The 20,944-nt window shown below is 58.0% G+C and overlaps 2 protein-coding genes across 3 annotated transcripts in view; one reads left to right on the top strand and one right to left on the bottom strand.

Moving 5' to 3' along the window:
• Positions 1-12,917, top strand: part of Syt7 (synaptotagmin 7) — a 57,670-nt gene extending 44,753 nt beyond the window's left edge. For both annotated transcript variants that reach the window (XM_048359916.1, XM_048359915.1), the window contains 5 exons: positions 3,394-3,664; positions 6,715-6,884; positions 7,310-7,424; positions 7,803-8,002; positions 11,637-12,917. In XM_048359916.1, coding sequence (XP_048215873.1) covers positions 3,394-3,664; positions 6,715-6,884; positions 7,310-7,424; positions 7,803-8,002; positions 11,637-11,741 — 861 coding nt within the window. In that variant the 3' untranslated portion in view covers positions 11,742-12,917. The remainder of the gene's footprint in view (positions 1-3,393; positions 3,665-6,714; positions 6,885-7,309; positions 7,425-7,802; positions 8,003-11,636) is intronic.
• A 6,827-nt stretch (positions 12,918-19,744) lies between these two features.
• On the bottom strand, positions 19,745-20,620 carry Lrrc10b (leucine rich repeat containing 10B). Its single transcript, XM_048361140.1, has one exon. It carries the CDS (start codon positions 20,618-20,620, stop codon positions 19,745-19,747), a length of 876 nt encoding a protein of 291 aa, XP_048217097.1.
• Positions 20,621-20,944: the final 324 nt, after the last annotated feature.

Here is a 20,944-nt window from a genome sequence, read left to right as displayed (position 1 = left end):
CTTTTCCTAGCTTTTTCGCCAATATAGCCTCTTGGTGCTTTGATTTCCTCGTTTGTCAAAGGAGAATAAGAATGACCAACCATCCTCCTTTGATCTCTTTCTGGATTGAAGAGAGCACCTGCTTGTGGGAGATATTTGTAGTTTCTAGAAGGAGAGGCCCAATCTCTCACATTCACCCCGCCCCCACTCCCCAGGTCCTCCTTGTGAGTGGACAGCTATCCTGTCCACAGCTCACCTGGGGCTATCTGCCCTAAGGAAGCCCACCCAGATGGGGGTTGTTGGGAGGCCCGGGGTTGTAGAGTTTGTGGCTCCCCCTGGTGGCAGAAGTGGGTCACAACACCTGCCCCACCTGTTCTTCCCGGAGAGCTCCTTGGCTTGGCGCAGAGGGAGGCTATGCCAACACCAGCTCAATGTCTGGAAGGCTTAACAAGAGGCCTTGAGGGTGGGAACCTAGAGCATCCTCTGCTCCTACTGGACATGGCCGGAATGAGGAAGGGTTCTTCTCCTCTAGGAGCTCTCAGGCCTTCCCTAGTCCTGCCTGATGTGGATTCTGAGTTCCCTGGCACACAGCTCCTATCTCCTTGTCCCCTATGCCCGATCCTTTGCCAATTAGGGTTCTGGCCAGCTCTTATTACCACCAGCCCCATCCCCAGCCCCCTTCAGGCTTGATGTATCTCCATTTACCATCGCAAAATGCGGTTTCCCAGGCAACGGGCCTAAACCAAGGCCCAGGCATCTGCATTTCTCTTAGATTCAGGGTAGAGCATCAGACTATCCCCAGACCTGCCCATCTTGGGCCCTCTTCCTCTCCCTGCCTCCAGTCCCCATGTGCTTGACCCCACACTGCCCTCCTCCCTGCCTGCCCTCAGCCACGTACAGAGCCTGGCCATCTTCTGTTCTAGACAGCCCATCGTCACAGCCCGCTCTCCTCCCTGCCAAGCCCCTTAATTGGCTCAGCTTCTGGTTAGCCAGGTTCCCAGAAAGGACAGCCCTTTCCCAGCCCGCTTGCTGGCCCCTGGCTGCCCACGGGGAGGGGCCGACAGACACGGGCAGCACATGGAAGCACAGGCCTTCTCTCTCGAGTCCTCTGCCCTACGCCAGTGGGTTGTTGGAATTAACAGCCCCTGACGGTAAAGCTAACCAGGCCCAAGTGGACCCCAATGACTTCAACCTGTTAGGAGCTCCAGGCCTGTGGGTGTAGAAGTTTGGAGGTGTCAGGAGACAAGAGTGAGGAGTGCAGAGCTGACCAGCTGAGAGAAAATGGCAAAGCCGCCCTCATTGGAGTGTCCCAGCCTTGGCACAGGCACAGGCTGGTGGTGTTCTTTAAGACGTCTCCTAGGGCAGGGCCTCTAGCAGCAGCTCCCTGAGATGGGGGGATGGGGTGTCCTGGCTATGGTGGGGACGGCTGGTTTATGAGGACTCCCAGCTGTGGCGTGGGAAGGCTGGGAGCAGGCTCTGGGGAATGACCCCTTCCCAAGGTGACGCTCACCCGGGTTTCCCACACCCACTCTGGGAGTCGAGAGCCACAAGGACCTCAGCTAGGGAGGGCTCCAGGCACCCAAAGCCTCACCCTAGTTTTAGAAGGGATAAAGAGGGGCGAGTGATTTGTTTCTGTTGTTGTTGTTGTTGGCACTGCCCATACATGCCAGGGCCTGCTCTTGACCCTATAGCCAGAGAGCTGGGGTGCTGAGCAGGACTATGAGAGGGACTAGGGACCCCATTTAACCTTTCTGGGGCCCCCATAGGCTTGATCCCAGTCTGCAGATGGAGACACTGAGACCAGCGCTGTCATGAGGGAGAAGCCTACCCTGGTTGGGCATTCTCAGTGAGCCTGGTGAGGGGCCGGGGGATGTGGGGTCTGCCACGTGGAAGGGCTTGGAAGGTTTGGAAGGGCTCTTCCCGTGTGAGGAAGAGCGGCTACGGCTCACAATAGGACAAAACCGGGGTGCAAGCTCTCAGGCCAGAGCATAGGGCTGGGTAGTAAGGTGCTAAGGCACCAGGGCTGGGCACCTGCCTGGGTTCAAGTTCCGATTTACCACTCAGTCACTGGTGATTGGAGGCCAGTTACCTGACCCCTCCGAGCTCCAGATAGAAGCCTATACAACACCATGGTGCCTGGCTACTCGCTCCGTAGTAAGGAACGAGTGGAGATAAAGCATGTGGCATGGGCAGGGCCAGTGCATCTGCGGTGGTCATTTAATCATTGGTGTGATTTGAACACCTCTCACATAGCACAAGGGACTTTGCTGGTATGTGTACAGGGGTGTATCTTGCTATCATCCTGCATAGGGGAAAGGGGAGCAGGGTTAGGCCTGCTTTAATGGACAGAGCAGGCCTTCAGAGAGAGCTCCTACTGCTGTACAATCTTGGACATGTGACTTAACCTCTCTGAGCCAGTCTCCTCAGCCAGGGGGTGGTGACAGCAGCCTGGGCCAGCGGGAAGAAGTCTTCTGCATGGTAGGTGACATGATTGCTATCTGCGCGCTATTTAGAGTTTCAGAGCTGGGGCTTGCCTCTCTAGGATGAAGGCGGGCGCAGAGGTTTCTGCCGGGAAGCAGGTACCTGCGGATTTGTGAATCTGTAGCTCCCTGGGGCCTGTCCCTGGCTCCCTTATCACCAGTGATACCCAGGTGGCAGCATTGTAAAACCTCTTGAGACATCCCTAGGGGAGCAGCTACCCTGGAGGAGAGCCCCGCCCCCAACCACCTGCCACCCCCTTCCCTAGACCACGCACTGGTGTCTGTCACTGCCCCAAAGCCAGCCCTGACATGTGGCGCTCAGCACGGGTGAAGCCTCTCCTACGCCCTCTCCTCCCCACCTGGCCTCACAGTGCCATCTTGAGAGGTGCCTCTTCCATGACCCAGGCCATCCAGCCTGAGCCAGGCAGACTCTCGGAGGCCCAGGCCTGTGGAGACTGTTATCCTTCCAGTCCCTAGGGGCGCCGACTTACACCTCACCCGAGAGTGTCTGCCTCTCACCTTATAAGTTAGGCTATGCGGCATATGCCCCCCCCCCCGTGAGCCACGGGGTGGAACAGCCCCTCATTGGCCTTGCAGCCCTGCCCCGTCCCTCACACATGCCCAGGCGCTGGGACAGGGAGGCTCGGCCAGCCTGGGATGAGCTGGGCAGACCTGGGGCTGCCGGGGGAGGTAGGAGAGCAGGTGGCTGGACGCACGTGTGCACTGAGTCAGAGCCACCTCCACTGGCTGTGAGGGCAGAGCCCTCCCCACACGGTCCCAGCCGGCCCCACCGGCTGACCCAGACACCGGGGAGCTCCTAGCAACTGGCGTGGACTGGGGCACAGAGAGGCCTGCTGACCCTTCTGGGCTATGGAGGGGCCCAGGAGAAGCAGATGGCACCCTCCCCCAACCTGCCGGCCTCTCCCACCCCCAGCTCTCCCCAGGCTCCGAGGAGGACGAGGCCCACGAGGGCTGCAGCCGCGAGAACCTGGGCCGGATCCAGTTCAGCGTGGGCTACAACTTCCAGGAGTCCACGCTCACCGTGAAGATCATGAAGGCCCAGGAGTTGCCCGCCAAGGACTTCAGCGGCACCAGCGACCCCTTTGTCAAGATCTACCTGCTGCCTGACAAGAAGCACAAGCTGGAGACCAAGGTGAAGCGCAAGAACCTGAACCCCCACTGGAACGAGACCTTCCTCTTTGAAGGTGAGGCGGGGCCCCCCTGCAGTCCCTTCCACACCCCCTCCACCCTCCACGGCTCCCCACCCCCACACGGGAACACTCGTACCCCGGTGCGTGGGCATGCACACCAGGATGCCCTGCGTACAACACCCCCCCAGAGGCACAGTCTCACCCAGTTGACCCGAGGCACCATGGGGTTTAACTAACATCAGGTTTCAGAGGCTGAGGATGGAGGCCAGGCCTTGCTTGGGCCTCAGCCCAGGAGGGGCAGGATGGGGAGGAGGCACCCAAGCCATCTTGAGGTGAAGGGCCCTGGGGCAATCCGTGCCGTGGCTCCTGGCTGCCTGGGTTGGCATCCTACCTGTCCCACTTCCTGTGGGACCACCGACCAGTTCCTAAACCTCTCCGGCCTTTGGTGTTCTCGGCTCTAAAACGGAGGGACTGGTGAGAATTACACTAGTGTCTGCAACAAAAGAGCAAGTTGTCAGCACACATTGGGCAGCGCCTAGCACTCGACCGATGCCCCTTTGTGTGTGGCTGGCCTCTGCTTCACTCCCTACATGGGGCGTGGGACCGGAGGAGAGGTGCCCGCCGCACCCTCTGGGGTCCTTTCTCTTCTGAGAAGCCTCTTCTTATCTCTGATGTCAGAGGGGCCTGGTAACCCAGAAGCTGGGCTTACGATGAAGAAACGGTTCCTGTCCCCTCGGAGGCCAGCGGCCCTGGTGGCCTGAAACGTCCCCCAGGGACCCTTCTCCAACCAGTGTCCACATCCCGCCCTTCTACAAGGTCACAAAGCAGCGGTCTGTGTGTCTCTGGGACCCCCCTCCCCGACTCAGCTGGGGACAGGTTAGAGATGGCGGAAGCTGATGTGCCAGCTGAGGGGACCCTCCAAGCCCAGCAAGGACCCAGCACTGACTCCGAGCTGGGTATCTGGAGCTCAGAAGAGAATGAGGGACTGTCCTGACCTCCAGCACCCCAGCCTACAGGAGGACAGGGATGAGCTGATAATTAAGCCACATACAGTAGTACTCTGTAGGAGCCCGTCTTGATGTGCAGAAGAAATTTCTCCTGAAGAAGGGCCATTCAGAATGGATTCTGATGGCTGAGTAGGAGTTGGCTGGATGGGCGATGGCTTCCTGTGGTTGTGCGGAGCTCAGTCAGATGCAGGGACCCCTTAGAACCACCAATTAGCCTTTCCCAGGACACTTGTTTTCCATTTCACCCAAACACATGCCCAGGATCACCTGGGCTGAGTCCCTTGAGATTTCCATGACGATCCAGACAGACTCCTCGATAGCAGAAAAGAGGGACCCGGAACAAGTTTAGGGGATTGTTTTCTTCCAGCTCAACTGCTCTGGTCAAAGCCTCCTCTGTGTTGCCAGTTCTAGAACCTTCTACAGCTCTTCTCTCTCCCTTTATCTTCTCCAGCAGTCCAACCTAGGTGCCCCCTTCCCCCGATCACCTTTCAGTTCAAGATCTCAGCCTCCAGAATAGCCTTCGTCCCTCCTCCAAAACCACCCCCGCCCCCCCCCCCCGAATCCTCCAGGGCCCATAACTTCCAACTTCTGACCTTCCCTGATTCCCTCTCTCCCTTTTTGTTCCGGCAGCTCTGCCCATCATTTCCCTGGCACTCATTCACCCGCTCAATTATTTATTCTCTTAACAAATATTTATCGAGTGCCTACTACGTGCCAGCAACGGCGTTAGGCACGTGGTCCCGTGGCTGGTCACAGAGATACCTTCCTGGAAATCCCAGCCCAGTGGGCGACTCAGGCAGTAATGAAGCAAACAGACGGATAAGTCTATTACGGCTTGCGATCCGCCAGGGAAAGGGAAGTGCTCAAGTGTGGAACAGGGCATCCGGCCATCTGGGGTGGCAGGGGAGAAAGCTGAGAACTCAGGATGACAATCAAGTGGGAGGGAACAGAAGGTGGGATGGGGGGGGGGCGGCATGAGCTCCAGGGGTGGGAGCGGTCAGGGCCTGGTCAGGATACAGAGGCCTGGAAAGAGGCATCTGGGCTGGAGCTTCATCCGAGAGATTTGCTCCATCGTTGAAGAAAGAGCCTTCATGAGAAAGCAGGGAGCAGGGCCAGATTGCAGGAGGACTTGGAACCAAGGTGGGGTGCTGGCTTCCATTCCGAGTGCACAGGGACATTGAAAGGCTTTCAGCCGGAGTGGCTGGCCCGTGAGGTTCAGGCTATTTTTAAAAAGCTTGCTTGGGCTGCTGCGTGGAGAATGGACAGTGGGAGAAAGCAAGGAAGCGGGGAGGGCAGTGTGGAGCCTCGTGGTTGTCTAGGCACAAGGCGCGGAGAGTGTGGATGCAGAGGTGACCCGGCAAAGGGCAGGAACGCAGGATGTGTTTAGGATGAACAAGAGCCAAGGCTGGTGCTGTGGATCACTGTTCCCGGTTCCACGCCTCTGCTGTTTCCCTTGCTTGGTGCTTTCCCATTTCTCCCCATCCTGCGTCCTCCTGGGCTGGCTTACCGACCATGAGCAGCTGGGCGGCCTCCAGCACAGCCACTTGCCTAGACTTGGCCCTGGCCATCCAGAGCAGGAACCCCACTGCTCAGCTCCTGAGAGGGATGCGTGGTGCATGAGTGCTTGCCCTGTCTCTGTTCTGCTGGTAGCTGTGGGGCTTTGCAAATTTAAGCTACTTGGGCCTCGGTTTCCTCCTCTGTTAAATGGACAAGATACTAGAAAAATAGTTGTTGAAGGGTCATGTGAGACCCAGTTCTCACTAGCACGTGAGAAAGGTGTACTGCAATCAAGTGTGGCCTGCTGGCCTAGGACACAGGGCCAGTTGTCAGGGCTTGCTGGCCTGCCTTCCTTTCCTTCCTTCCTTCCTTCCTTCCTTCCTTCCTTCCTTCCTTCCTTCCTTCCTTCCTCCCTTCCTTCCTTCCTTCTTTCCTTCCTTCTCTTCCTTCCTCCTTTCTTCCCTCCCTCTTTCCTTTCTCTTTCCCTCTCTCCTTTCCTCCTTCCCTTTCCTTCCCTCCCTCTCTTCCTCACTCCCCCTTTCCTGGGCCACACATGGCTCTTCTGTCCCCCTCCTCACCCCACTCATCTGTCCCCCTCAGGTTTCCCCTACGAGAAAGTGGTGCAGAGGGTCCTCTACCTCCAGGTCCTGGACTACGACCGCTTCAGCCGAAACGACCCCATCGGGGAAGTGTCCATCCCCCTTAATAAGGTGGACCTGACCCAGATGCAGACCTTCTGGAAGGATCTGAAGCCATGCAGCGATGGGAGCGTAAGTCCCCCCACCCCCACCCCATGGGCCTCTGGCTGGTGGGCGGTGTGTGTGTGTGTGTGTGTGTGTGTGTGTGTGTGTGTGTATGTGTGTGTGTGCAGGCCAGGGCTGAGGATGGCTCCCTTGGGAATCCAGCAGGGCATGGGGTAGGGTCCGGGTGAGTGGTCTCACCGAGGGACCCAATTCTCCCACTGCTGGTCTCAACACTCTGCTCAGCCCTGAGCTGGGAGAAAAACCCAGGGTCTCTGCTCAGCAACCTGGAGGCCGTAGACTTGTCAGAGGAGCGGCGGGTAGGTCTAACTGGGGTGATAGACAGAGGGGACAGTTGAGCAGCTGGCCCATGAAGGCCGAGAGAGTCCGGTTATCCATTGTCTGTCCCAGGCCCCGCCCCCCCCCCCAGCCTCACCCTCCTCTTGTCCCCACAGGGGAGCCGAGGGGAGCTGCTCTTGTCTCTCTGCTACAACCCCTCTGCCAACTCCATCATCGTGAACATCATCAAAGCCCGGAACCTCAAAGCCATGGACATCGGGGGCACATCAGGTATGGGGGGGGGGTGTCCTCACAACAGAGTGGGGCAGCGCTAGAGGAGGACGTGGAGGGTGGGGCATGCCCTGGAGACCCCGGCGAACCCCTTTCCACATCCTTAGGGTCTTCTTAGGCTTGTCCCACCCAGAATCAGAAAGACAAGGATTTTGTACTGGGACACCTTGGTCCCCCGCTCCGGCTACCGGGCCTCTGGCACTGGGGCTCCTCTTGGGTCTTGCATGAGGGTCTTGCAGGCGATGGCCCAGCTTCTCTCTGAGGCCTCTCGCTCTGGCTCGGGCCCTCTGGGGATGCACACAGCCAGCCCTTGCCTCAGCCTCCACTCCCCGCAATCCCCCTAACACGAGGACTCAAACCTTCCTCCCACACCCCCAGATCCCTACGTGAAGGTGTGGCTGATGTACAAAGACAAACGGGTAGAGAAGAAGAAGACCGTGACGATGAAGAGGAACCTGAACCCCATCTTCAACGAGTCCTTCGCCTTTGACATCCCCACGGAGAAGCTGAGGGAGACCACCATCATCATCACTGTGATGGACAAGGACAAGCTCAGCCGCAACGATGTCATAGGCAAGGTGGGCCAGTAGGGGGCGCATGGCCTGGGCCCATATTTCTCTGTGACGTGCTCTCATGGCTCCTCCAACTCAGCTCAGGTTCCCCCGAGGTCCACTTTCAGAGAGGTACACCAAAGACCTGACTTCAGGTCCCACTTTATTAAACAAACTTAGCAGTGTGGCCCGGGGCAAATCATGTGACCACTCTGAGCTTCTCCATTCTTTTTTTTTTTTTTTTTTGGCCAGTCCTGGGCCTTGGACTCAGGGCCTGAGCACTGTCCCTGGCTTCTTCCCGCTCATGGCTAGCACTCTGCCACCTGAGCCACAGCGCCGCTTCTGGCCGTTTTCCATATATGTGGTGCTGGGGAATCGAACCCAGGGCTTCATGTATACGAGGCAAGCGCTCTTGCCACTAGGCCATATTCCCAGCCCAGCTTCTCCATTCTTATCTCTAGCACCCACCCACTAAAGCCAATCGTACTGGAGCTTTCCAGGGTGAGATCCTCTCAGAGACTAGCCTGCAAGCAGGCGCTGGTGGCTCACACCTACAACCCTAGCTACTCAGGAAGCTGAGATCAAATGTGATTCAAAGCCAGCCCAGGCAGACAAATCCCCCAAATTCTTATCTCCAATTAACCAGCAAAAAGCCAGAAGTGGAGATGTGGCCCACGTAGTAGAGCCCCCGCCTTGAGCAGAAAAAAAAAGCCAAATGACAGGGATAAGTCCTGGGTTAAGCCCCAGTACCAGCACCCAAATTCCCCTCATATTGAAGTTAACCCCTTCTTCTTATCACCTCTGAGCCTAAGAATCCATACCTCTCACCTTGAGTGTTTTGAAGCTGTGACTTCATGGTGTGAACCCTTCCGTTGTCTTGTTTTAACGGGGTCTCTTCCTGTGTTTATGGCTTAGTATTGAGACTATGGGCTCAGAAGTCAAACTGCCTGGGTGGATCCTGGTTCTAGACCCACTTCTTGATTCCTTTGCAGTCCTTAGGGATGGAGCCCGGGGCCTCCTAGGTGCTAAGCAAGGGTCCTGCCATCAAGCCACACCCCCAGGCCTCCAGCCCGGCCTCCAGCAGCTGTGACTTCTCAGAGCCTTATTTTCACCTCTCAAAATGAGAATGGAGGGCTGGGAGTATGGCTTAGCGGTAGAGTGTTTGCCTAGCATGCATGAAGCCTTGGGTTCAGTTCCTCAGCACCATACACAGAGAGAAAGCCAGAAGTGGCACTGTGGCTCAAGGGGTAGAGTGCTAGCCTTGTGCAAAAAGATGCTCAAGAACAATGCCCAGGCCCAGAGTTCAAGCCCCAGGACTGACAAAAAGAAAAAGGAACATGAGAATAGAATAGTCCTAGCCACACAGCATGTGGGGAGAGCTACATAACACAGCTAGAGGCACCATGCGATGCTTGCCATTGTACTTGGAGCCTGTACGTTGGCTACTATTTATTACAAGTTCCTTTTTAGAAAATGTTCTACTAAGGGCACAAGGGCCCGTTCAGTCAGGAAGTTTGACAGGGACTAGTTCAGGGAGCCAGTGATCCGAGCAGGTGAGTTAGGGAGGGGGAGCCAGGGGTGGTGGGAGAGGCTGCCTTGTTTGGGGAAGATGGGAGTGGCCACCTTCCTGAAGGGAAGGGGGTGAGCTGGAGGCATCCCGCTGCAAGATGGAAAAAGAGAACTCAGCCGTTGGAAGGCAAGGGCAGCCTGGCCTGGTGAGGGAAAACAAGCCCTGGGAGCTTGACTAGACAAGCTGTGGTCACCGGAGGGACAGCTCCCCGGGACGGGGCCTTCCTCTACTCTAGCCAGACCCAGGGGGGAAATGCCCACCTTTGTCCGCTTCTACGCTCTTTCATGGCTCAGCCTTTTGGGACTGGGTCTTCTGTCTCCTGTGGGCCAAACCCAGGCAATGCTGATTTGTTCTTGCCTTGCACCTAGAGAGTTGGGACCCAAGGACCAGGAGGATCTTTCTGAGGTCCTGGGCCAGGCTCAGCCTCTAGAAGCTAGTAATCTGGCACCACTGATGACTCTGGCTATCGAGCCGGACTAAGATCATAAACGTGGGCCATTCCTTGAACTGGACAGGCACACACAGGTCCTCAGGGGTCAATAGTCAACCAGTTTCAGAGCTATGGATCTGACTGGGAGAACTCATCAAAGGAGGTGCCCACCATCTCCACTGAGAGCCACGTGTGCCATCCCCAGCTGTCTAGGAGACAGGTACCACAATCGGTTTTCTACCTTATCTATCGATTGGTCCATTGATCTCGTAGTGCTAGGGATTTGACTCAGGGCCTTGTATTTCCTAGGCAATGCTCTACCACTGGAACTGTACCCCCAGTCCTTTTGGTTTTCATAGGGTCTGATATTTTTGCCCAGGCTAGCCTTGGCTTGCAATCCTCCTCCCTCTACCTTCCCGGTATTTGAGATCACAGGCATTACACCATCAGCCCATCTGGATTTTGCTCACATTCTTTTTCTTGTCTTTATTAGCATACTTTTTATTAACTTTAGATTCACAGAAAAGTAACCAAGAGGGCTGGGGATATAGCCTAGTGGCAAGAGTGCCTGCCTCGGATACACGAGGCCCTAGGTTCAATTCCCCAGCACCACATATACAGAAAAAACGGCCAGAAGCGGCGCTGTGGCTCAAGTGGCAGAGTGCTAGCCTTGAGCAAAAAGAAGCCGGGGACAGTGCTCAGGCCCTGAGTCCAAGGCCCAGGACTGGCCAAAAAAAAAAACAAAAAAACAAAGAAAAGTAACCAAGACAGTCCAGAGTTCCCAGATCTCCGGGTGCAGCCTCTCCGTTAGTTTCTTGCATGATGTCAATGTATTCGTTATGGTGCAAAGCACCACGGGGGCTGCCCTGGTGAGAAACCAGCTCCAGACTGCTTACATTCCACCACTTCCTCTGTTCTCGCTCCGGTTCCGGATCCAATCCGGGGTCCCACCCTGCAATGAGTCACCACAGCCCCGCAGGCCCCTCTAATCCACAACAGTTCCTGTCTTCCCTTTTCCCCTTTGATCTTGACAGTCTTGGGGTGCCCTAGCCAAGACTCTGGGAGTTCCTCCTGCTTTCCTGCCTGTTCCTCTGCTCATAACCAGCCACCAGTACCCAGGGTGGGCCTACATTAGGGGGTTCTGAAGGCCCCAGCATGCAGCTCCACAAAGCTATGGAGCCATGACACAGGGGCTTAGCAGGATCAGACATCTAGAGCCTCAACAGACTTGCCTTAAATCCACTGGCCCAAACTCTGTAGCAGAGGGCTGTCTCTTTGTTCTTCATGCCTTAGTTTCCTCCATCTGAAACAGAGGGCTAATAAATAACACAGAGGACCCATCTCATGGCTGTTAGGACGCCATGGTCTATGAATAATAAAGCCCAAGCTCAGGGCCTGGCCGGGGGGGGGGGAAATTCTCAGGAGGCAGCAAGGCTTGTGATGATGGTGAGCCAGGCCACACCCCTCGTGGGCCAGGGAAGGTCAAGAGAACACACTGCCTGCCCCTGCCCCTGCCCCTCACCCTTCACTACAAGAGCAGCTGCAGTCTGACTCAAGGGCCCAGCAGGCTCAGGCCCCGGGCAGGCCAGCAGAGAGGGAAAGAAAGAGGCCTGTGATGACACCAACACCACCATTACACATCCTCTCCATTTCCTCCCCAGATCTACCTGTCCTGGAAGAGCGGGCCGGGCGAGGTGAAGCACTGGAAGGATATGATCGCCCGTCCCCGACAGCCTGTGGCGCAGTGGCACCAGCTAAAGGCCTAAGTAGGGCCAAGAGAGGCCCAGGGGGCAGAGGCCCAGGTCCCTGTCACGCCCTCACCACTTTATGCACAACACCCGGCCTGGCCACCCTGCCATGGGTGAGGGGAGGACCCTGTGGGCTCATCCAGGGAGGGGGGGGTCCCAGGACTCAATTGGGTCCCCCCCCCTGTGTCTAGGAAGTACCAGCCCCACCCCCACCGGTCCAGCTGGGGGGCGGGGCTCTGGGAGCCATTTTCCTGCTTTGCCCCTTTCCTTCCTGACTTGCTGACACTAAAGAAGTGGGGGAGAGCCAGACGGGCAGATCCCTCCAGAGGCCCGCCAGGTGGGCACGGTCCCCCGTTTTCTTTAAGGCAGTGCCTGGAGTGGAGAGAAGCCACCCCTCCCCACACCCCCCGTCGTGTGGGCCCCAGGAGAGGGGAGCCTGAGGCGTTTGGCCCCGGCCAGGCTGATCAGACCCGTCAACCAGGGCGGTTTCAGGTGCCGGCTGGGCCCTGAACGCCAAGGATAGTGTATTGGCCGCTCCAAGATCCTGGAGCTGTGGCCCTGTGTACTTGTGTTGTGTCCACTGTGTGTGTATGTGTATGTGTGCGCGCGCGTGCGTGTGTGCGTGTGTGAGGAGGGCACTCAACTCCCTGTCCCCCCTGGGGCCAGCAGTGCTGAAGGCTATGCAGAGAAGCGGGATTCGATGAAGGCCAAGTAGGGCCCAAGGCAGGGAGAGGTTGAGGCCACAGAGCAGGGGAGGTGCAGGGGTAGGGGGCAGAGGGGTCCGAAGGGCAGAGGGCTGCATTGCCTCCTGCCACCTCCTCACCCTGCCCCTGCAATCCCCCCTCCCCCACTCAGAGCTCTATGGGAGCTCCTTCTCCAGCAGTGTCATCTCTTGGGCATGAGTTCACATTCTGTAGGAACCTACCATTGTGCATTATATTCCACAGGACTGGCCTGCTCTTTTCCTTCTCCGGCACCCCACACCTAGCTCGCCTAACACCCTCACCCAGAGGCACACCCCCCACCCCCAACAAAAAACAACAGCTACCTTCCACATCTCATTCCAGTCAACCTGACAATAGGTTCCAGCCTCCTTAACTTTCCCTATCTATCCCTACCCAGCAAGCCTCACCCCTCTACACCGCCCCTCCATCCACTGCTGGAGACATGCCTTCCTTCCCTTGCCCCACAGTTCCTGACAACCCCCACCCCCACCCCACCTCCGCAACCACTTGACCTGCTCCAGGCTGTCTTTGCACTTCGCTAACCCCTCCCGGGAACCCCAGAGTGGTTCTTCATACCCCTCCCTTCCACCATGCAGGCAGAAGCAGCAGAGAATAGCCCAGGATTCTGGAGTCACCCCACACAAAGCAGCTGTGGTTCCCCCTCCCAGCTACCATGGAGGCTAGAACTGGCTTCTCCTTGAATAGAGCAGATTCTAGGGTGATCCCTGCTTAAGTCCTGTCATCCTTAAACGACCCAGACTCCAATGCAGACGCTCCACCCTTGGGCCAGACATTCCCATAATGCACCACCAGGTGGTGATAGATCACCACAGTCTGTGTTCGTATTTCTAGACCACAGTTTTCTGCCCTGGGTGAGTCTGACACCCCAAAGGAAAGAAGGGGGTTCCCAGGACTGGACCCTCACCTCCAGAGCACAGCAAGATCATGGACTTTGGGGGACCAGTTTCCTTCAGTAGGCTTGCCCTTGAGCTAGCACTGCACTCTCTGCAGTAGAGACAGGCTGCCTTTCATCCATACCAAAATATTCTTAAACTGATCTTCACCAAGCCCTCGTTCCCCTCCCAGCCCCTTGGGGTCTGGAGGAATATCGTATGTAGTAGGTGAATTGTTTTGTAGAGGGAAGATTGCCGGTGTAAAGCAAATAGTCACCCACACTCCTTGTAAATCCAAATGTTTCTATAGTGTAGCTTGTTTTAGATGAGGAGCTGCCCCGGGGAAGGGAGGCTGTTAGAAACCTTGAGAGGTGGGGTGGACCTGTCATTCTCCCCGCCTCTCTCAGATACACCTGGGTTTTCTGTGGGGGGCGGGAGGCCCCCTCTGGGATCTTGGAGGGGGAGGAGAGCTAGCGTGGACAAGCCCCACCCCAAGCCCCTCCCTGTGAGCATACCCTCCAGGCCTACAGGCAAGTGCATTTCCGCCCCCCACCCAGGGTCCCACCTACGGAACTCTTAACCAATCATATGCAGAGAGCACCCCGACTAGGAGTCAGTTCCTAGTCAGACTCCACCCAAGTCACCTTGATGACCTGGCCCCCAGCCACAGCGGGAGCTCCCGGTCTGACACCAGGAGAAGAGGTGGCTGGTAATCTGGGGGACAGTCTAGAGCAATGGATTCAAAATCAAGGGAATGGGGGAATTCGGTGAGGGAGGACACCAAAGCTTTGCCACCACAGTCCCAGGATCTTTGGGCAAGTCACCCACACTCCCTGGTCCTCAGTTTCCCCATCTGTACAATGATGGTAATAATACTTCACCTACCTCATAGGGGAGGTTGTGAGGCCACCATCACCTGACCTAGGAGTCCAGACGAGAACTACCCGGGAGCAAAGTATTATTACTGCAGCCTGAGAGCAAGGCCCACCAGCCCTCCCCCCTCCCCCCAAGGAGCCTCCAGGGACAGCCCAGGCCAGAGCCCGTTTGTCTCATTGTGTCCCAAGGCCCCATCATGAGAGTCCTCGGCCATCTTTGTGGGCACCCTAGACCAGTTGTTACCCTGTTCAGGTATTCCTTCCTGTGACCATCTGCTCCACGTATCTGCTGTACAAATTCCACCTGCCCCAAGACCCCTTACAACTGCCCTCTGGCACCAGAGGCCATGAGTCAGAGGAAAACCAACACACACACACACACACACACACACACACACACACACACACAGCCATGGGGTTTCTAGCCCAGTTGGAGCCCCAGGGGTGGGGATTGGTGGCCGCTGTTTGTATTGTGTTTGAGTCCTTGAGCGCAAGTGTTTTATAAAAAATAAAACATAAAAACCCACTATCATAAAAAAAAGCAGCAAAGAGAAATGAAGAAAAAAAAAAAAAACCTGAAGAAAAAAAGAACCATCCAAAAATTTTCCACTACACGCACCCTCTCTAAGCCAGCAAGATTTCCTCTTTGCAAAATCATATTTTTGTGGGAATGGGCCCTGCTTTTTGTAGCAAGGCCTGTTCTGATTAATAAAGGATCGTGAAAAAGTAGGGGCTCTCTTCTTTCCTGGTGGGGCGGGGCAGCCTTCTCTTCTCCCCCGGGGAAGGAGCAGGTGGGAAAGGGAGATGGGGAGCTTGTCATCTTTGGGACTGACCAGAAAGTAGGGAGAGGGGAGGGGCAGACCTCAACTAAAGCTCAGTAGGGGAAATAAACCAAAACCAAAACAAAACCTCCAGGCCTCAGGGCTACTCCTCGATCTCATCCAAGGGGACTTCCTATGGGTTCCTACCGGTTCCTCGGGGACCTTTGCTACCTGACTCCTCTGAAAGATCAGATGAGGCAAAAGTTACCCCTTCACTTCCACCTGCCTAGCGGCTGTGGTTTGGGGCGTCCTCTTCCTGGCCCCCCCCCCAGGAGTGGGAGGAGGACATGACTCTAGCTCTATAGGTGAGACCTGTAGCCTCTCCTTTCTATAGTCTCTAGGGGGAAAAAAAAATCTTAACTTTAAAGAGCCCCTGGCAAGTTCTAGCTTGAGGGCCTGGGAAGCTACATTCTCTTTTTCCCTCCTGTTCTGTGGCTCTAGGTCAGCTCTTTCCTTCCTCCTGCTCTCAGCATCCTGGCCACAAAGCAGCAATAACTTTCCAATGCTTCCTCACGCAGTTGCAGGGACAGTGGCCGGAAGCGCTCAGGGGCCTGTGGAAGGGACACGGCCACCAAAGAAACCGTGCATGTCACTTGTCTACCTGCAGCCCCTGCCCCATTCTGGAGTGAAGAGAGCCACATACCTCTTGTCCCCCACCCCCTACTTGGGGCTGACAACTGCCTCGAGTTGCACTAAGTAGCCCCCTCCCCACCCCCCAAGCTGTCCATCTTCCTACAATCAGGCCCCATCTCAAAGGGCCAGGGTATATAGCTCAGTGGTGGAGCCCTTGCCTAGCTAGCATGAGGCCCTGGGCTCAATAAGCCAAAGCACCAGATAGGGGGGAGGGGGAATGATTTCTTTTGGCGGCTGATCTCTATTCCAGAGATTGGGGGGGGGGGGGGGAGCTTGGGTCAGGTAAGTAGCCTCAGGGGCCACCCCCTTGCCAGAACTTTTCAGGCTGTCTCTTTGAAAACAGCCCCGGGGGGGGGGGGGGAACAGCCTGATAGACAGGTGCCACCAGCTCAGGGCCTTTTCCCTGGCCTCTGGCCTGTTCCTTGGTTGTCACTGCTCCAGAGCCATCCTCCTACAGGCCTGCTCTGAACTTGCCACCTCCCTGCTCCTGGGACTGCGGCTGCCTGGTGTTTTCTATGTCCTGCAAGTCCCTGCTGGATACATTACTTCCTGGAAGGCCATCCTGGGCTTTCCTGCTCCCCTCTCCCGCCCCCCCCAAAGACAAGCAGGAGGACCCTGCCAAGCACGCTGTTATGCCCTGGCTTGTGGTTCCCTCACCACCTGTTTCCTGTGAAGACTCCCCGCTCCCCATGTCTGTGTCGTGTTGTGTGTGTGTACGTGTGCGCACGCCTGTGCACACGTGTGTGTGCACGCATGTGTGTGGGGGTGTGTTGTGTCTTTTAGATTGTGAGCCCTTCTGGGCAGAGACTCCCGTCCGAATCCGCATTCTGTGTGGCACACTTGGGTGTGCTAATAAATGTCCATCTTCACAATCACAGTGGCCAGGTGTCTTGAAGAAGCTTTTGGACTGATAGGCAAGAAAAAACCTGTGTGGTCACCCTGGATGCAGGAGGTGGTTCTGGCCAGGGGCCCCAGTTCCCAAGCACCCTTTTCTCCCCCTCCCCCCCCCCCCGCCCGTTCCCAGATGCCTAAGGGTAGGGGAGAGCAAGGGAATCTCAGGAACGGAGCTGGCCAGGAGGTCAGCTTGTCTGGAGGTTGGGGACAGGGTATGCAGGCAGAGGGGACAAGCGACAATCCTCATTCACTCCGTAGTTCTCAGCCCTGGTTTGGGGAAAGTCACTTTCCTGCCCCAGACTTGTTTCCTGCCCTACCGTCTTCTGAATCTGTGTATGTGTGCCGGCACGTGTGTGTGGCAGTACTGGGATTTGAACTCAGAACCTCTAGCTCTTGCTTAGCTTTCCAGCCCAAGGCTGGTACTTTACCACTTCCACATCTCCACTTCCAGCTTTTTGCTGGTTAAATGGAGATAAGAGCCTCTCAGCTTTGTCTGCCCAGGCTGGCTCTGAACCTCCATCCTCAGATCTCAGCCTCCTGAGAAGCTGGGATTGTAGGCGTGAGCCGCCAGTGTCTGTCCCAATTCCTTTCTCCTTTTGGTTCCCACAACCTTCCCTCCTCTGCCCTTGGCCTTCCCATGGCCTTTGTGCCTACATCCCTGGCACCCACACAACTTCGTGAGGCCTGCCACCCACACCCTCCCCCACTGCTGGCTGCTCTGGACCATGTGAGAACCACAGATGTTGCCATAGTCACCAGCATCCTACACATCTCCCTTTTCCCGGCTCCCCAGAGGCCGAGGGGAGCAGTCCTAGGAAGTTGTGAGATGGCCAGAGGTGAGGAAACCTCACCAGAGGAAGGGAGGGTGCCCCGTGGACTCGGCAATAGCCCCCTAACACCTCCCCATCACGCTTGTCTCCTCATGCAAATAGTGAGCCTTGCTAGCACACAGGCATCAGTGCCCTAGCCAAACTCAAACTTTCCAGAAGGAACCATTGTGGCCAGAGAGCGGTTTAAAAAAAAAAGGCCCTGGTAATCCTCCTTTCCCCCAGTGAAATGGCCTCTGTAGCCCCTGCTTGGCTGGCAAGACGACGAAAAGGACGCCAGGCTGGATAAAGCCAAAGGGAGGGCACAGCAGAGGAGGGCGAGGGGGGGCAGACCGGAGAGTCTGGGTCAGCGCCAAAGGAAAGCATACACGGAGACACATAAGCCTGCAGAGCAGTAGTGTGAGACTTAAGCCCCCCATCCTTGCATACAAATGGAGAGACAGAGGCCCGGGGTGGAGGGGTCCTGCCTTAATCAAGTTGTCAGCAGCAGAACCAGGACAGAGCCCAAGCCTGGCTCCACACCAGAATACTTCCCCTGTGTCCCGTCCAAGTGTTAGGTCGAGAGCAGTCCCTGGGGTCACTGTCCTATCCAGCCTGATGACCACCAGACACCCCCATCCAGTCCCTTTGTCCTTCAAGTGCTCGGGGCTCCAGAAACCCCACTAGCCCCGATTGCAGCTCAATTCGACAGATGAACTCAAGTTCCATCCTTGGGGGAGGGAACAGCCCACCTCTCCGTGATCCACCTCGCTCTCCCCGTGATCCCAGGCCCTCCGGGGCTGCTCCAGATACGTGCCCAGCTCCTCCTTACCCAAGGCCCAGCCCGCAGTGCCAGACTCGCCACCGCCACCAGGCAGACCCTGACCTTTCGGCCCTGTATGACATCAGCCCCGTTGCCATGGTGACGGAGGCTGCTGGGCCTTCTCTTGGGAGATGGGCCTCTAGGGCTGAAGGTTTTACAGTTTTCTTCCCTTCTCTCCATCTTTTTACCCTGAACAACAAGGGAAGAGAGCAATGCCAAAACAGAGAGAGAGAGAGAGAGAGAGAGAGAGAGAGGAAACAGGTGGCAGAGGCAAGCATCGTTAAAGGACGGGGTGGGGCAGTTCTGGTAAAAAAGAACAGAGAAAGGTCAGTGCACACTGCAGGAGACTTGAAAACATGGAAGAATCTAGAATGTGAAAATTGAGCTGCAGATCTGACAGCCCGACTAAGGGAGGGGGTGTGCAGAAAGCACATCAGACCTGCGGCGGTGAGCACCCCGGCAGTTCCGGCAGTTCCCGGAGGCCGGTGAGCCTGCGTGAGCCCCAGGAGGCAGGGCCCAGCGGCTGGTGGGGGTCGGGATCCAGCGCAGCAGGCATGGGGACGGACCGGCCGGTGCCCGCAGCACTGGGACCTGTGCTCCCAGGGCTTATAAATAAACAGGCATGTGGGAAACGCACATTCTTTCTCCCAGAAATATAATTTATGTTTACAGCCAGTTTTTATTTTCCTTCCTTCCTAAAGAAAACACTACCCTGTGGGGCTCCAGCCCCTGACAGTGTCCCTGAGTGTCCGCGGCCGCGCCCCCCCCCCTCCTGTTATTGCTTGAATGGAAAAAGATCTCACCCTGGGAAAGGCAGAGCACGACTTGTCTCCTCACCCCGTCGGGGCTGTCCCTGGTGACGGAGAGGAGGCACACAGTGCCCGTCCCGGTGCCCCACGCCATGCCAGCCACCCCGGGCTGTGCCCATTTAAGGGAATGGAGAGTGCAGGCGGTAGGAACAGCTCTGAGCAGCCTCCCGGAGCGCAGAGCCCCTCTCTCTTCAGGGCAGGAGGCTCTTGGAGGCACAGTGGCTTCTTTTCACACTTGACAGCTGAGGGAGCAGGCCGTGGGGAAGGGAGGGAGAGCTCTCTTTGCCCAGCAAGACTCCAAGCCGTAATATGCTTGAAGAGAGATCTGACTGAAAGGTGAAACAGATTCTGCCTTCCCGGCCCCATACCGAGAGTAGGGGACCCCCCCCCACCTCAGGATGGGATAGGGCAGCCGTGGTATTGGACCCCAACGCATTGGGCCCAGGCTCCAACTTGCACTTCCTGCCCACAGGACAGGCCCTCCACAATGTCTGCCTCCGTGGGCAGACCTGGCACCTCTCCGTGCCATTGTCAGTGGCACTATCCCAGACTAGAGACTAGACTTCTTAGCCTGAACACTGCCCACCGACGGGGGAGGAGGGGGCAGTCTAACTACCCAGCACGATCTGGAGATGGACCCAGGCCTGCCTGCGCCTGGCAACCTGCCCAGAGCAGCTCTGCTTGCCTCTGCCCGCCCTCCCGAGTAGGAGCCCAGCAGCCACAGTCTCCCAGCGCAAGAGGCTCAGGTGCCCATCCCCGGAGCCCCTTCCAGGGCTCCAAGGCTGTCCCCCGGAGGCCCCAGGGCCCGGGGGGCGGCGCCCCCGATGAGGAGATCTTCTTCCTCCTCATCCTCAAAGGCCCGAGGACGGCGCGGCGGCGGCCGGGGCGTCGGTTCGTCCCGCTCGGCCATGCGTTCGACGGCGCCCTCGCCCACGAGGAAGACGGTGTCGGCGACGCGCGGGGGCCCGGTGACGGGGTTGTGGTCGTAGGAGAAGACGCGCAGGGCGCGCAGCGGGTGCAGGTCCGGGAAGCCGCCCAGACGGTTGCGGTCGAGGTCGAGGATGTGCAGGCGGCCCATGCGCAGCAGGGCGGGCGGGAACTCCTCGAAGCGGTTGCCGTAGAGCCAGAGGCCGCGCAGGCCGGTCATGCGCGGCAGCTCGGCGGGCAGCGCGCGCAGCCGGTTGTCGCCCATCTGCAGCGACTGCAGCGCCGCCAGGCGCAGCAGCGGCCGCGGGAAGCGCCGCAGGAAGTTGCCCTCGATCCAGAGGCAGCGCAGGCTCTGCAGCTGCGCGAAGTCGGCGGGCAGCGCCAGCAGCCGGTTGCCGCCCAGGTAGAGGCGCGTGAGGCGCGGCAGGCGGCACAGGCCGTCGGGCAGGCGCTCGAGCTTGTTGAAGTCCAGCGCCAGGATGCGCAGCTCGCGCAGCTCCTCGATCTCCTCGGGCAGCTCGCGCAGCCCCGTGCCGCTCACGTACAGCTTCTGCAGGCGGCCCAGCGCGCACACGGCGCCCGGCAGCCGCCGCAGCCGCCGCCCGCTCAGCTCCAGCTGCTGCTCGCCGCTGCGCAGCTGCTCCTCGGCGTCCGACGGCAGCTCGTCCGGCGTGGACTCGGCGATGCCCATGGTCACGGGCCCCGCTCGGGGCCGCCGCCGCCGCCGTCACCGCCGCCCGGCATCGCCCCGCCCCGCCCCGGCCGTGCCCCGGCCGCCCCGACGGGGCCTAGGAGCCGGCACGGGGATTCGGGGGCCCCCCACCCCGGCTTGTCCCCGCGCCGGGACGGGGGGCCGGGCCGGGCCGGGCCGGCCCGGGAGGAGGCGCCCCGCCTGGGGCCCGCGCTGCGCCGCCCGCCCTCCGGCCTCCCCCCCGCTGCCTCCGCCCGTGGCCGACTGGCTCGAGTTGGCGCTGGCTGCGCGCAGCTTAGCGACCCGTCGCCCTGGCAACCCCCG

Source organism: Perognathus longimembris, chromosome 13 (assembly GCF_023159225.1).
Source record: "Perognathus longimembris pacificus isolate PPM17 chromosome 13, ASM2315922v1, whole genome shotgun sequence".
NCBI lineage: Eukaryota > Metazoa > Chordata > Mammalia > Rodentia > Heteromyidae > Perognathus > Perognathus longimembris.
This window is presented reverse-complemented; position numbering and strand designations above follow the sequence as displayed.

Coding starts and splice junctions, on each gene's coding strand:
- Lrrc10b (XM_048361140.1), bottom strand. CDS start 20,620: ATGGGCATCGCCGAGTCCACGCCGGACGAGCTGCCGTCGGACGCCGAG.